The 17,201-nt window shown below is 50.7% G+C and overlaps 1 protein-coding gene across 1 annotated transcript in view; it reads right to left on the reverse strand.

Moving 5' to 3' along the window:
• The window catches only part of GSAP (gamma-secretase activating protein), a 764,805-nt gene that overhangs the window by 563,971 nt on the left and 183,633 nt on the right, over positions 1-17,201 (reverse strand). The window contains exons 9-10 of the mRNA XM_086967359.1: positions 7,145-7,249; positions 5,215-5,274 (exon numbers count right to left, since the gene is read on the reverse strand). Of these exons, the coding sequence (XP_086823485.1) occupies positions 5,215-5,274; positions 7,145-7,249 (165 nt within the window). The remainder of the gene's footprint in view (positions 1-5,214; positions 5,275-7,144; positions 7,250-17,201) is intronic.

Genomic DNA, 17,201 nt, shown 5'->3' on the forward strand with positions numbered 1-17,201 from the left:
GTCCCTCTCACACTTCTACCCAAATGTCTGTAATCCAGTTGTGGGGAGGGAAGAGAGCTGGACTAGAGTGGGCTATGCAGTAGATGGTTCGCGATACAGGCCCAAGCATAATACACTTCCCGCTCATGGCAATTTCATCCATCAGAATAGATTCTCTTGCCTGGACCAAGTAGATTGACCACAAATGGGAGACATTACAGCATTCAGAAAAATCTGCCTTAGGGGTTCCAGTCAGGGAGGAAGTTATATCTGTTCCCGCAACCGTCAAAAGGATCCAGGTCATTGCCAATGAGGGGGGGACCTCCCTGGGTAGTATCCCGGGTCAAGCGGGGGTATCATCAAGCACACTGGTTGCCTCTAATACGCAATCAGTGGAGCTGGCTGTATCATCCACCCCGCCCACTATAATTGGCCTGTGTGACTCAGACGACCCTGCAGTCGCCATCCCGCCCGTCTCAAGAGGGGCAGGTTTGCAACCACAAGGTCCAGTGCTGAGAATACTTTCCTGGAATGTGGCAGGCATTACAAGCAAGGCAGGCACACCGGAGTGGGATCTCCTGGTAAATGGCAGTGATATCCTCCTCTTCCAGGAGACGTGGGCAAGGGATCCACAGACTAGGAGGGGGTGTGATATCTTTGAAATCCCAGCAAAGTGGAATGGGAGGGGGAGACCATCGGGAGGTCTAGCAATCTGGGTGGCGAGCCACATTGGGTGTCAGGCGGAAAGGATGGTCACACTCTCACAGGACATCCAGTGCGTGTTGCTAAGATGGCCCGGCAGAAGAACATGGGCCATTGTCAACGTCTATTCACGACCTGTTGCTGTGGGCAATGAATCCCCCACCCTAGATGAATTGTCCTCCTTTCTAGGTCAATTGCCAGGTGACCTCAAAATAGTGATGGGAGGGGACTTTAACTGCCACTTCGAACCCCTGGAAGGTCTAATGGAGGGTGCTTTCACTGCTGAGGATGACCACTGGGGAGTTCCACCTTCCTCCTCACCTCACCCCAAAGCTTGGTCTCCATTGGCAGTACAACTGACGTCCCTCACCTTGAACTTTGCACTGAGGGCGTGCAATGGACGTACTCCATCTGACACTCCCTCGCTGTGCACATTCAACAAAAAGGGCCACGAGTCAAGGCTGGACTACATATTTATAGACATCTCCTTGTGGTCTAAAGTTCAAGATTTCAGAGTGCTCCCGAGGACAGATAGTGACCACAATTCTCTTCTATTGGAGATCCAGCATCCAGCCCCTGCAGCAGGGTTGCCAACTACTGACTTTGGAGTGGACCAGGGGGACATACTACTCATTACAAATAGGCGTCGGGTGAAATGGGGGAAGCTGATTGTTAAAGAAGATGCTATAAACAAGTTATATGGCTTAGCACTCCCCAGGTTCCAGGAGGTGGACACTCTCATAAACCTACCAAGTCCCCCTGATTTCAATGAGAGACTATCTGGCATTCATCAGGTCTTAGTGAGGGACCTTGCAGAGGTCTTCAATACGGTGGTACAGTCAAGAAGGAAAAAGAGTCGTACCCCGTCTTGGTACACCTCCGCCTGCAGGAAAATTAAAACTGAGCTAATCTCCGCCATTAAAGAGGGCAGCGACAAGGCGAGAGTAGCAGTTCTCAGGAGGGAGTATAAGTCAGCACTGGCCAATGCGAGGGGTGAGTAGGATTGGAACCATTGGCATGATCTGACTGAAGCCCTTAAAACTAAAGACTCTAGAAAATTCTGGGCCCTGGTAAATAACGGCACGGGGGAACTCATATCCGCAGTGGAACCCAACATCGCCCCCTCTGTTTGGGAGGTCCACTTCGGAGCACTTTATCAAGAAACCACTCTATGGCCCGAAGGGACGGCGGTGGAGCCCCCCTGCCCTCAGGACATGGCCCTGGAATTTACCTTAGGCGAGGTGGTGATAGCACTGGAGCGCTTAGCGCTGGGGAAGGCACCAGGGTTGGACAAGCTACCCAGGGATCTTTTCAGACACCATCCTGACATCTGGGGTCCGTACCTTCTCATCCTATTCAACGCTATATTAGGAGGTATGGCGGTCCCATCCTCTTGGTTAGGGGCTGAAATTGTGCCGATATATAAGAAAGGGTCGCCCCTGAGCCCGGCCAATTAGCCTTATAGATGTCCCCTAAAAGCTTTTCGCGCGCCTCATTCTGAACCACCTACTAGACTGGGTAGAGGATAATGACATCATGAGCCCCTTGCAGGCTGGCTTCAGAAAAAACACGTTGACCATGGATCAGATCTTCCGTCTCGTCCTCCTCTACTGGAAGAGAGTGAGGATCGAGGGGGGTAGACTGTACATGGTCTTCGTGGACCTGAGGTCAGCCTTCGACCTAGTCCCGCGCAGGAAACTGTGGGAGGTGTTGGAAAAGCTAGGAGTACCCCCCCAGTTACTTAACATCATAGCCAGGCTGCATGAGAACAACTATGCGCAGGTCAGGTGTGGGAGAGATGGCAATCTTTCGTCCAGGTTCCCTGTCCGTCGAGGGGTGAGGCAGGGTTGTGTCCTGGCACCGACCCTGTTCTGTTATTTCATCAATAATGTCATTTCACATCTGGAAAACGTCAAGGACAACGACGCCCCATATTTGGCAGGCAGGAGGGTTCCGGCAATTATGTTTGCCGATGACACCCTCCTGCTTTCCAAATCCCCCATGGGGATCCAGAGGATCCTGGATGGATTTGGTCTTTTCTGTCGTCAGCACGGGTTGGAGGTGAACACAGAGAAGACCAAGTACATGATCTTTAATCCACCAACTAAAACTAGGCCCAATCCCACCCTGGGTACTGCCAGCCTTGAGAGGGTGTCTACCTTTATATATCTGGGGGTAACACTGCAGGAAAACTTATCTTGGGACCGCCAGATAGCACGTTCAAGGGTCAAATTGTCCCAACTGTCGGGCGCAATCCTGAAGGTGGCTAATACCTCTTCCTTCAAGCCCATAAGTCCGGCCCTTGAAACTTACAGGACACAGGCCAAGGCAGCGGCCATGTACGGCAGTGAGTTATGGGGGTACAAAGCTGGAAAGGACCTACCAATAGTTGAAAATAGCTTTTTAAGGCACCTACTAGCTCTCCCACGAGCCACGCCACTGCAGCCTCTGAGAATGGACATGGGTCTCCCCCCTATTGCAGAGGAGCTTGTGTCAAAGCCAGTGAAGTTCTGGCACAGGCTCTGGTCCACAAATGAACTTCACCACTATAGGGAGGATCTTACCCACGTCATGAGCTTGAACTACAGTGGCAAAATCCCCTGGCTCACCTTTGTGAAAAATGAACTGCTTGCCATGAATCTCCGTGAGCTTTGGGAGGATCCTGTGCGAGGTTGTCAAACGATCTCGCGCAGAGCCCTGTCCCAAACCTACAAAGACAGGTCCCTTGCACACATGATGGATGCTCAAAATAGCGGCACCTTAACTTCACGATTCTTGGAATCCAAAAATTCATATGTCTTTGAACCTTTTATGGATTTTATTTTCCCCATCCTGGCGAGGAAATTGTTTGTTCAATGGAGGCTTGGCACACTTCCCATTAACTCATTTACTTGCAAGTGGACCAATGGGGGTGATAAAATATGTCCCTGCTGTAACATCTATGAGGAAGATTACCTCCACATCTTGTTTGTGTGCCCTGCATATCAAAGGCCCAGAAAATATTGGATAGCGCCGCTCTGTAAAAACCTAGGGTTCAGAGAGTATGCGCAGGCATACAGAATCCTGAAAACCAGCACCTTGGGTCACATTGTGTTCGCTGTATCCAAATTTCTAATGGCAATATGGCTGATCAGAAAGAAAAAAGCCCCCTGAACTTTTTTAATGTTATATAATTCCTTCCTCGCTGGATAAGAGAGAATTTTATACTTGTATTTTAAAATGTATTTTAATGTATGTAATGTTTTGTTGCATCTTTTATGGTCTATATGGCCGAAATAAATAATTTTTGGATTGGATTGGATTGGACTTACAGTTAAAGAAAGAAGTAACTAGTGTTCTGCACTGCTTAACTTTAGGAATACCTTCATTTATAAAGACATCTTTCAGAAAACGTGTATGATAAATTCTTCAAAATTCAAAAAAGTGTATTTTATGAACATGCAGGACCATTTCACATTAGTAAATCAGATGTCAGAGCACTGAGAAGTATTATTTTAAAAGTGAAAGTTTTCAAACATGAATTTAGAAACAATTATAATTCCCTAATCACCCTGACAACAATGCTCATAGTAAACGAAGATGGAAGTCAGTTGTTATGTGCACCCTTAGGGTGGCTTAGGTTGCAATTATATATGAACAACATTATAGTTTATTAAATCAAACGCAGGAAAGGTTTATATAAAGTGCACATCCTGAAATCATATATTTCGAGGTCCTTTTATCGTGTGAAAAGAAAAAGGAGGGGAAAATTAAATAAAACAATTGTCTAGTAAAGCGGCTGGCGAAGCCAACATTTATCCCAGGTGTTTTGGATGCACATTATTCAATTCAGCCACTAGATGTACATGCTTCACTTCCACTACAGCCACCTTAACTCCACCCCACCCAACCACCACCCTGCTGGCATCAGTGCAGCCCCGTTACATTACCGACCACATTTTTGGCCCATGAGAACTATTTTGCAAGTACCCATGCATTAGAGACTACCTGCTATAGTTAAAGGAAATTAAGGGCTAATAGAAGAAATTGTTTTTAAAAAACTGAATGGGTACTACTAGCTTTCTCAGAACAAAAGTGAACGTCACAAGGAAACGGTTTTAGCACACCCACATCAGCAATATTCATCCTCTGACCGGTTAATGATCTCCTATGCAATAGCTTATTTAGGAAATAGTTTCTTACACCAATATACGCATGGAACTTATAATCATGCCACCATGTGCTGTTCATAACAGGTTTACATTACAGAGATAACACTGCCAATATCGTTGCTGAACTAATGCTAAAAATCCTTTCCGTGCGTGTAAATTAAACTTAAAAAGAGAAAGCTAAAATAATTATTCAGAGTAATTATGAGCTGCAAAAATACTCATTTCCAGTGGTATGTCTTAAAGCAATATACACATGATAACAGCAACATAAAACAGATCCACGGTGTTCTACCTAAGGTAATATAACAATTTAACTCCTACAGTCCCCCACAATCACAGTCTTAAGAAAATCAAAATCCCACAGTGAAAGGAAAAAACATACCATTAAACTATAGCTTTTGTTTGGATAAAACTGGATACACTGCAAGGAACGGACCTTTTTCTAAAATGTAAAGAAAGAGAACAGAAGCAAAGTATTGTTATATCCAACACATTCTTCCAATATTTAAAATAAGTTATACGAAAAAATAGAACCTGCTCAAATTAGGGCACCCTTCAATAGGAGCAACACTTAACTTTTAATAGTAATATGTTAAGTGAGCTATATTTGAGGCAACCTTATTAAACAGTTCATCTAGGTGGTGTGCTTCAGTCTTGTGAATTTTGTTTATTTGCACTTTGTGTCTTCTTCTAACGGTTTTTGCTAACCGTTCAGTTTACAAGTGGTCTCACATTATATAGACTAAAGGCAACAGTTAGCTTCGGAGCGAGAATAGACACAAATAATGTGTTTGCTCTTCACGTCACACACAAAAGTATGGCCCGAAACCTTCAGTTATTTCTTGCAGGTCAGCAGAGATGTCGGACTTTGCCAGAATTTCAGTTCTCTGACAGTAGGTTCAGAAAGACAGTGAATTAATGAATGGTCTAGGAATCTACAGACTATGAGACAGATTTTAAGAGCACATAAAATATGAGAATAGGATAAATTCAGTCAAAAGGCTAGAAAAAGGACAGGGGTATTGTTAGAGCCAGAGCAAAAAAGGGGGAAGCAAATTCATTAGAGAGTAGAAAAAGTGTCGAGAGAGTAAGGAATAGGAGATCACAAACTAGAGCAAAGAGGAGAGTGCAAGCATCTTGGCAACAGAAAAGAATGTAAGGCAGTAAACAAGAGGGGGTAGGATGTCAACTGGAGATAGAGGAAGGAGATGAAATAAGGTAACGCTCAGAGATAATGTAAGGGGGCATAGGGAAATCTTGCCAATGTGCCACAAAATGAGCTTGTGGCCCGAGACAGGTTGTTGAGGCATACTCAAGTACAAATAGAAAACATTAGTTAAGGAAGTTCTACGAGTTGGCAGTTCCATGCAATTCTTTATGGTGGGGTGCAACACATACATTAAAGTAGATGCCAATGTGGATTTTAGTCTGGTTATCAATTTTTTATAGTAGTCTAAGCTTGCTTTGCAGTCAGTGGACAATGCATTGATGCCAGGGGTTCATTTATGCCAAAAATTGCCTCAACAGAATTGATTGATCTAATATTCTAATCTTCTGCTGTATGAATTTAACTGAGTTACTTCTAAATCTGAAAAATACCATTGAATATTGAAAGGAGGAGCACTAAATTATTTTGCGCCTGAAATGCCTACATTCCACTCCTGAACATATTGACACTTGTGTAGAGCCCTAACTGAACAAAGATGTTTATGTATGAATTTCGGAAAGTTTTAGCCATACACTTTGCGAAATTTTGGGAGTTGTTTAGTGGTGCCTTTGGCTAGTGGTCCTTGCTAGGCCAACTAACAGAAGTTCAAACCATTCTATGATGTCCTAAGTCTGGCGTTCAAAGTTTCCCAAGTGTAGTTTGCAGCAAAATTATCCTTTTTAAATATTTTATTTTTTAAAATAATTTGATTATTCCAAGCTCAGTCAGTTTCCAACTTAAACAACATTAATTTCTTAATTTCGTAGTTAGTTGATCTTGATCTTTGTTTTGTTACAACATTGTCCTTTTTTTACCATTTACATTTTGTTGGTTTGCTCTTCCATTTAAATGTGAGACAAATAATATTACTTATGTGGACTGCAACCAGCACACATCTTCCAGATGCATAAGGCCCTAAAAGCCTGCTCTAATATGGTGCGACTAATGAAGCACTCTCTATTACTTTTAGATGACAACCGTTAACGGTTTGTCATATGGGGAACTAAGGAGAGCGATGATCTTGTTAAAGATGCTGTTTATCCACTAAACTTCGTCACAGTTAAACTTCTCACGCTTTAGTCAATTTCTTGGCATGCTCTCTTACCTTTGGAATTATGTAAAACAGCCTTTGTTCCAACATGTCCCATTGTGCCCAAATAATTTCTTCTGTCACCCTATCTTTAGAAGGAGGAGTAGAGTTTGCGAGTACCTAAAATAAATGGAAAGTATTTTCACCAAGTTAAACTAGACTCGAAGGGGTATTTATTTATTTTTTTTTTAAACAAATGTTGAAAGTCAAATAACACATATAGGGCAGAGCACTGTACCCCAGCAACTCCTGCATATGAAATGTAAATTCAACTGACTTTGACAGTTTCGATGAGCAAAATAAGACAAATTATGAGCAATACATATGAAATATCAACAAAAAGGATAAACAGTAACCCCACGAACCCACCCCCTCCATCGAACTAGCACCTACTCCAGGACAGCACCACAAAAATAACAGCATTGTCCAGAAAAGCATGATCTGTCATCGCCCAAGAGGCAGTGTCACATGCCAGCTATAGTGGGAGTGAAGCCGGGTCAGGAGACCTGGCCATGGAGACGGGTTCCAGCTCTGAGCCCCGATAATTCGCCCAATGCCTCCAAATTTTAAAATGTTTAAAGCGGGCATCCCCTGGCTACAAAGATGGGAATCGCCAAACCCATACAAAAATCCATGCTTTTCTTCCACGAGGACACAGAGGGCGCCATCTGTGCCTTCCAGGCCCTAGCAATATCCCTCTTAGCTAAGGTAAACCCTAGTAAAAATAAGATAGCGTTTGTATATATTGCCCCCAATGGCGTCCATAACATGCAAAAGTACCAGCTTCGGCGAGCTGGGGAGGTCCCAAACCAGTACTTCGGAGAGGCACCCCATACCCCCCCCTCCAGAATCTCACTAACGCAGAGCAGTGCCAAACAGTATGCAGTAGAGTACCTTCTTCATGTTCACATCTAAGACATATCAGGGAAGCTAGCAATCCCGCCCTCCAGAGCCTGACTCAGGTGAAATAGACCCGGTGTAGGTATTTAAAATGGAAAAGGCGCAGGCTTATGGGTATGGTTGACCCCCGCGGGGAGGCCAGAGGCTCAGTCCAGTCCTCTCCCTCTCAGGCCTCCCTAAGGCGCTGCAGCGTGGGGGAGCTATGGGTAACCAGGGACTGATAGATTTTGGAGATCTTGTGCCTCTATCGGGCTGAACTCAGCCAGGGATCCCAAGTCCTCAATGTTAGTGGAGATGGCGTGTCTGAACTGCAGGTATCTGTAAAATTGGGTTTTGGGCATCTGAAAGTCCTTCTGTAGATCCTAGAAGGATTTCAGGACTGACCCCACATTACGTACCCAAGAGTAGAGATACTGATAAAGTCCCAGCCACGAAAGCCAGACAATGTAGCCAGTTGTGGCAACCGCTCCTTGTGCCAAAGAGGGGTCTCCCGGGTCAACCTATTCCACCATCCAATCCTCCGCAACACCTGACACCAAATTTCTAATATAAATATCGTAGCAGATGGCAATGAGTTACGTAGCGGTGCAAAGTAGAGTTCAGTGTGTAATGTGTGATCCCCCCATACACTGCCTCTCGACAGCGTAAGCTGGGTCGGTCCTGTCCCCAAACCACCACTCAGAGGACTAGCAGATGTGAGACCATGTAGTATTGCATAATATTAGAGGTCGCCAGCCCCCACAGTATGTGGGCTCAGTATGTGGGCTGGAAGCAGGTCCGCAGGGCCACTATCGCCACTCCGCCAGCCCACAGAAACTGTCCCAAAGTCGGGTTGACCTGTTGGAACCATGTTAGAAGGCGACCTCAGGGGAGGGCAGGAAGTGTACCTGACCACCCTGGGATCCACCTCCCTAGTTACCAAGACGAGCGCTGGCGGGAGACTTTTCAGGGGGAGAGTCTCAAACCTAGTATCGTACACACTACACAAGCACCACACGACAAGGAGACACCACACCGTAACTTCTTAAGAACGTTTCTTTATCTCGTGATTCAAGGGATCTTTATGATCGGAAAAGGCAGGTGGTTACAGATAGAGCAAGGTTCAAAGAGTCTCGGTCAGGGTAGGGGTTGCGGGACAGTCTTACGGGATCAGTGTCAATGTTGGTGCGTATCCGGCGCACAGCTCTCAATCCTCGAGCCGGGGGATACGATGCGATCTTTGGGGTCCAGCCGGACCCGGAGAGTCAGGGAGCCGCGAGTCACTCAGCAGGGCTCAAGCAAGATGTCGGAGGTCTTACGATCTTCGGGGGAGCTGCGAGTCACTCAGCAGGGCTCAGAGGTTCTAAAGTTGCAAGGGAGCCGCGAGTCACTCAGCAGTGCTCAGGTGGTTCCAGCAGAAGTCCTTCTCTGCCAGGCGAGCCGCGACCACGTCAGCAGGGCTCTCGTCGTTCCAGAATTGAATCTCTCGATAGTCCCGGAGCATCCCCAGTTATAGGACTGCTCCTCTTTGATCTCCGGAGTTCTGGTCTGCAGGGGTCTTAGCACCTGGGGGCCGCTTGTTGGGGTTTCCTGCCACGCGGCCCTTTGATCCATTCATGTCATGTTCGGGAGGAGTCCCAGACACACAGCAGGCGTGGAGCCAGCCCTCCGGGTGGCCGGAGGGGCAATCGAAACCCACTTCTCGAGGAGAGGTCAGAGGTGTGAAAGATACTGCTCCTTCCTCTCTCACTCAAGGGGAGCGCTCTGTCCTCCAGCCAGGGTGGCGCCTCTCGGCCTAGGCCGCGCTGTCTCGGGCGGCCATCTTAGGTGCAGGAAAGTGGGCACACAGGGCCTACGGGCCGGGAAGATGGAGGCACGGACTGGGAAGTCCGGGATGGTCATGGGTAACATGGAGGGAAGGGTTGGCTAGGTCGGGGGACTCAGGGGTCTGTTGTGGTGTAAAGCTCGGAAGGGTGTTGCTACAGGTCCGGGAGGACCACGCCACGAGGCCGGGTCTAACATGCGTCCCCCCCAGCTGAAAGTCGGGAGAACTACCCATCCTCTTGGGGGTTCTCTTCACTGAGGCGGAAGAACCTGGAGAGGCCGTTGGCGTGGTTGGTACCGGGGAGATGCTCTACAGTGAAATCCATCCCCTGGAGGGAGATCGACCATCGCATCAGTTTGGGGTTCTCGCCCCTCATCTGCATCAACCACCGCAATGGTCGATGATCCGTCTGGACGCGGAAATGGGTTCCGAACAAGTAGGGCCGTAACTTCTTGAGGGCCCAGACTACGGCGAACGCTTCTCGTTCGATGGTGCTCCACCTCTGCTCTCTGGGGAGTAGCCTCCGGCTAATGAAGGCTACCGGCTGGTCTAGACCTTCCTCATTCAGTTGGGATAGTACGGCCCCAATACTGTGTTCCGAAGCATCAGTCTGTACCACAAAATCTTTTGAGTAGTCAGGGGCTTGTAGCATGGGGGCAGTACACATGGCTCTCTTGAGGGCGTCAAACGCCTCTTGGCAGGCAGGGGTCCACTGCAATTTCTGGGGCTGCTTTTTGGACGTTAGCTCTGTGAGGGGACCTACGAGGCTGCCGTACCCTCGGACGAACCTTCGGTAGTAACCGGTGAGGCCCAGAAAGGCTCGGACCTCTGTTTGGGTGGTGGGTGGTTCCCAGGCTTGGATGGCGTCGATCTTAGGCTGCAGAGGGGTGACCTGCCCGCTTCCGACCTGGTGCCCCAGGTAAACCACCGATCCTTGCCCGATTTGGCACTTGCTGGCTTTCACTGTGAGGCCTGCCTGGCGCAGGGCCATCAACACTCTCCGGAGGTGCCGGAGGTGCTCGCTCCATACTGAACTGAAAACCGTGATATCGTCCAGATATGCGGGACTGAACTCTTCCAGCCCGGCTAGGACTCTGTTTACCAGTCTCTGAAAAGTGGCAGGGGCGTTTTTCATCCCGAAGGGCATCACGCGAAAGCGATAGTGCCCGTCCGGGGTGGAGAAGGCGGACCGCTCTTTGGCTCCCTCTGTGAGCGCAATTTGCCAATATCCGCAGGTCAAGTCAAAGGTGCTGAGAAAATTAGCAGACCCGAGACAGTCAATGAGCTCATTTGCGCGGGGAATGGGGTGAGTGTCGGCTCGGGTGACTGTATTGAGCCCCCGGTAGTCCACGCAGAACCTCAGTTCAAGGGCGACACCAGGGGTAGCGGCTTTCGGGACCAGCACCACTGGGTTGGCCCAGGGGCTGTCTGAGGGTTCGACCACCCCCAAGGAAAACCTCTTCGAGACCTCGGCCTGGATGCAGGACCGGACTTGATCGGGGACTCGGTAGGCTCTGTGTCGCACCGGCGGGCTGTCTCCAGTGTCCACGTCGTGGACACACCAGTCGATGACCTTGGGGACGAGGGAGAACAGGTATGAGAACTGCCCCAAGAGCTAGCAGCAGTCTTCGCGTTGCTGGAGAGTGAGGGAGGGAGAGAGGTTTACTCCTTCCACGGAGCCATCTTTCTCTTTGGTGCACAGGAGGTCAGGGAGAGGCTCCGTTTCCTCTTCCGCCCCGTCATCTGTGGCCAGTAGCAGGCTCAACTCCGTCCGCACGAAGTGAGGCTTGAGGCGGTTCACGTGCAGGACCCGCAGGGGGTTCCGGGGGGACTGGACGTCCACCAAGTACATGACTTGGCTTTTCCGCTCGATCACCTTGAAGGGCCCCGTCCACTTATCTTGAAGGGCGCAAGGTTTTACTGGGGCCATGACCCATACCTGCTGGCCCGGCTGGAACTCGACCAGAGTGGCATTCTGGTCATACCAGCGCTTCATTTCTTCCTGGCTCGCCTCCAGGTTGGCCTCGGCCAGCTCTCGGAACTTCCTAGTCTGGTTTTGGAGTGTCAGAATGTACCGGAACACCTCCTGACGAGGGTCTCGGGGTGCCATCTCCCAACCTTCTCGGACCAGGCTGAGGGGCCCCCGGACAGGGTGTCCGTACAGCAATTCAAACAGGCTGAACCCCAAGGATTTCTGGGGGACTTCCCAGTAGGCGAACAAGAGGCAGGGGAGCAGGACGTCCCACTTACGCCGGAGGGGCTCCTCTAGGCCCATGATCATCCCCTTTAGAGTCTGGTTGAACCGCTCTACTAGGCCATTTCCTTGGGGGTGGTACGGAGTGGTGAACCGATAGGACACTCCACATTGCTGCCAAAGGGATGTCATGACACTCCACATTGCTGCCAAAGGGATGTCATGTACCGGGAGATTAAGTTCGTTCCGCGGTCGCTCATGACTTCTCGGGGAAATCCTACACGGGAAAAGATTCCGATCAGCGCCTGGCCCACCACGGGGGCCATGACTGTGCGTAGGGGATGGCTTCTGGATATCGAGTGGCATGGTCCACTAGGACGAGGATGAAGCGGTGACCTTGAGAGGTCTTAGGGTCCAGCGGCCGCACAATGTCAATTCCGACCGGCTCAAAGGGGGTACTGACGACGGGGAATGGTTGGAGGGGAGCCTTGCGCTTTCCTCCACTTTTTCCACTAGCCTGGCATGTGGGACAGGACTTGCAGTGGGCCTCTACGTTCGTTTTCATTTTGGGCCAATAGAAGTGCGTGACCAGGCGGCTATAAGTTTTATCTTGGCCCAAGTGGCCTGCTAGGGGTACATCGTGGGCCAAGCCCAGGAGGAAGTCACAGAAGCGTAGGGGTACCACCAGCACCCGGGCTGACCCTAGCTCGGCTGAATTCTGTTCGCTGTAAAGGAGGTCATTCTCCCAGTACAGCCAGTGTGTTCCAGATTGGTCGTCCGCGGCCTGGGCTTTGACCTGTTGCCGGGGTCCGACCAGGGAAGGACAGGTAGCTTGTTCCCGGCAGAACTCCTCTCAGGAGGGGCCCCCCTCGTGGCGCCTCTGCGCCAATTCGGGCAGATCACCTAGCTCCGTGATCTGTGCGGGGTCTGGGTGTATGGATTTGTCGTTAGCGACATCTTCTACTCATGGGGAGAGGTTGGAGTTCTCGGCTGGATCGGCCCTGTCGCCATCCACAGGGGGGAGGCTGGCGGTTTCGTCCTCGACTTCTCTGTCGGGGGGCAGTCGGGCTGCCATAGACCGGGCAGTGGCGCACACCCACTTGGGAAGACCCATCATCCCGAGGTGGGTTCGGCGCTCGACCTGCTTCCATGGAGAACTTTCCAGGTCGTTCCCCAGGAGGCAGTCCACAGGTTGGGAGGTCCGAACTGCTACTTTTAATTTACCTGCTACTCCTTCCCATTCAAATGGTATCAGGGCTACCTTACACAAGCTCTCAGTTATCTGTTGAAATCACAGAGCACAGGACATTTGGGAGGATCTGATCTTCTCGTACTAAATGGCTAAGGACACCTGTGTTGCTGGCTCCGGTGTCACGGAGGGCCTCCACCCGGTGGCCATTCACTGTTACTAACTAGCGGTACTTCTTGGTGTTGGGAGGCAGGGCGTTCCCGGGGACCATCTCTCTATCTCCCAGGGATACTAGGGCCATGGCAGCAGGTTACCATTCCTCGGTGTCCTCAAACTCCTCCCCTAGAGCTACATTCGCTATCTGCCTAGGGGAGTGGTGGTAGGGATGCGTGGGGCCATGGGACACTGGGGATCACTGGCGTAGTGACCAGGCTTCTGACATCTATAACATGTGATGGTCACTCGGTGCGGTCTACCCGGGGGACCGGCAGTAGCGGGTGGAGGTGCGGGGAAATTCGGCTGTGTGTTTCTCGGGGGCTACGCTGGGGACCAGGCTGGGCGTCCCTGGGTCTTCCTTGGTTTCCCCCTCCTCTCTGGCGGGGTGGTCCTTAACTGGTGCGGGGTAGTCCCCTATGGGGCCCTGGGAGACCCGGTTGTTCACCCAGCGATCCGCCTCGACGGCCAGCTTCCTCGGATCTGCGAGCTTGCTGTCGAGCAGGTGCTGGCGTAGTTCCACAAAACAATTCGTGGACAAATGTTCCCACAGCATGAGGTCAGTTAGTTCTTCCATGGTGGTCACTTTGCTGCCCTTGACCCATCCTTCGAATGCTCTGCTAAAAAAAGTTTATGTATTCTACCCAGGTGGTGCCAGGAATCTTTTTCCAGTCCCGGAACCGCTGGCGGTACATTTCTGGGGTGAGGCCGTATCTCGTCAGGAGGGCCTCCTTCATGTGGCTGTAGGAAGTCTGCACGGAGGACGGTAGATCGAGCAGGGTGTCTCTCCCCTCACTCAGGAATCGACCCCACAATCCGGCCCCCCAATCTTTCTGTGGGACTCAGTGGGAGGTCATGGCAACTTCGTAGGCCTTGAACCATTGCTGGATGTCGTCTTTTTTGTAATAATCTTTGACCACATCTTTGGGGATGTGGACCTTCGGCTCTGCCGGGGGGACGATCTCTCGGTTCCCCGAGGGCCGGTTCTCTTTGTTTCTCGCCTTGAGCTCGAGCTCCTTCAAGCTTCGCTCGTGCTCCAGCTGAAGTCTCCTCCCTTCATGCTCCCGCTGGAGTTTCTTCTCCTCTAATTCTCCTTGTACCTTCATTTGCTCGACCGCAACTTTCTTTTCTGCCAATTTTATTTCGCCTTCAATATTTAGTTTTGCAATCTCGAGCTCGTGGTGGCGACTTCTTTCCCGATCCGCGAGTGCTTCCGGGGATAGACCCCCGTCTGGTACGATGCCTCGTACCGGGCTGCTGCTGCTTTCTGTCTGAGGGAGTCCCGGTCTGTCTGGTTGCGCCGCCGCTCCTTGGAACAAAAAAACACAAATGAAAGAAGCAGGACGGCACTCGCCACAAAAAGCATTAAGTGCAGTATTGGAGTGAAACAAGGAAGTCTTAGAAGCACTTTAGGAGACACCCATACTGCTCAAATGACTCTAAGGGCTTAGGCCGTTATAAGACTGTAAATAGATCTCACTGGCCGAGCTGGTATAAGGAGCCCTGAAGGGCAATGCAAGACACAGAGACCTCCTCAGGAGACGCCATAGTGCAAGGCCTTTGGAAGGCATGTTGGCAAAGACTGGGCCCAGGACCTGGTAAATAAAACTGTATGCCATAGGAGGTCTCATGAAACCATGCATGCAGTGTGGTAGATGTTAACACTCAAAGAATGGTTGGCACAAGAAGGTAAAAACAAAAACTTAAGTCAGAGCCTGGGAGGTGGATCAAGAGCTTGACATGGAAAGCCGCAGAGCGGCTGAACGAAGCAGGTGGTGGGAGAGACATTAGCACCAGTAGCAAAGGGGAGTTTGAAAGAGGTGGAAAATACCTTTCATGCGACCACAGTATTAAAGCGTAAACTTTTATATGTGGAATTAATACAACAGAATAAGAGGACAATTGTCTGTTTGGTTATGTAAATTAAACAACCAGGTGTGAAAAATGAGTAATCAATGAATGGGCAAGGGGGCGTGGCTGAGCCAGCAATGGTGGAAGACTTGCGTCAGTAGAGCTCTGTCGGGGGCTCCCTTCTCCAGCCGCATTTCTCCGTCTTCACGGATCCACGGCGGCTGCGAATCAACGGCTGGCTATCTGGTTGCTTGCTGCACCTCTGTGGTGAAAATTGTGGTGATTGACGTCTGTACGACTGGTTATGATTGCTGACCCTGTAGGATACGGAGCAAACCCGAGGGGGAGCCGGAGACTAGGCCTACGCAAGTCTGTGGTCGGGCCCCGCCCACAAGGCCCGACTCAGTGACGCAGCCGATCTGGGCTACTGCAGCCGGTGTTCTAACGAGGGCTGTACCCCCATCGAGCGCTGTACCCCCTACGTCACGGGGGGTGCAGATTTCGATAGGTTCGGCCTATCTGCCGCTGTTTCCCCATCGAGCTTTGTACCCCCCCTACACACACCAACTAGTGGCTGCCTGCCCACCCACCCAACAAACGGGAGGAGCCCCTTCTTCGCTCGCAGGAACCCCCCCCCCCCATCCTACGGCAGCGGGGGGAGGCGCGTGAGGCCCCACACAGTAGCCCTTCACCGTCCTCAAAAGTGTGGGGAGGCGAGTAGTGTGCCGCCCGGGTGGAGGCCCCCATCCTCGGCACAGTCTAAGAGCCGAGGGGGTACCCCACATAGATCCTTTAAGGGTGGGGGAGGACCGGGCTGAGTGTCTCCCCATCCTCTGCCCTGGCAGGGGTGTAAAGTAGACCCCCATCCTCGAACATGTGTGGGGGCGCCCCCAGAGTAGCCTTTCACCGTCCGTCAGAGGTGGTGTGAGGGACCGGTCAGGGGTGCATAGCAGGGAGGGTGCACGGTAGCGCCCCCCACCCCACCCTTCCTCGGGCGTGTGTGCAGGCGCCCCCACAGTAGCCTGCAGGAGTGCTGGGGTTCACTCCCATGGGATCCCCGTCCTGCAGCACTCTCTCCTGTGGGCGCCCCCTCTTGCCTCTGCAGAACAGCAGCAGCACCCGCAGCGCACAATGCCAGTGCATGTTTTGAATAGAGCATGCGCAAATGCGAAACTTTAGGGGGTACACGGAATGATGGTGGGCGTGGTGCCACGTCATGTGCCGTAATGTGCGCATGCGCACCATTCTTGCGCATGCGCAAAACGAAGGGGGGTACAGAGCTCGATGGGGTACAGAGCTCGATAGTACACCGGACATGCTCTGATGCTCGGGGCACGGCAGAACTTCGTTCTGTATGCGCACTTGATCCCTATCTGGACAGCTGCTGTGGGGCACACTAAGTGCCCACCATTGGAAGACATGTGGCCTTGGGGCCCGGCTGCGCTGCACCGACCCCTGCATGGCCTTTCTCCACATTGCGGTGTCTACGTTCAGGTAGAGCATGCCTGAGGATCGACGACCCGCACCTGGGGGCCGTCGTGTGGGAAACATTGTTAACAACGCGGTTAGTACACCGCAATGCGGTTACATCTCGGTTGTTACAACGACCGAGATGTAACAACGCTATGCCATTACAACGCAAGTCTTTACATCGACTTGCGCTAGATGGCGTGCTAATATAAAAAATAGTGTTGTTTACTATCCCAACACCTTCCCTACTGATAAGTGGACTGGAGTTGGAATAGTAAATTACACTTTTTTAATGTTAGCACGCCTCCTAGCGCAAGTCGATGTAAAGACTTGCGTTGTAAAGGCATAGCATGGTAACATGCAGTTGTTGTAACGACTGCGATGTAACAGCACGCATTGTAATAACACGCGTTGTTACATCATACATCCCCGTTGTGTGGTTCTTGCACCT

Source organism: Lissotriton vulgaris, chromosome 1_1 (assembly GCF_964263255.1).
Source record: "Lissotriton vulgaris chromosome 1_1, aLisVul1.2, whole genome shotgun sequence".
In the NCBI taxonomy this organism is placed as follows: Eukaryota; Metazoa; Chordata; class Amphibia; order Caudata; family Salamandridae; genus Lissotriton; species Lissotriton vulgaris.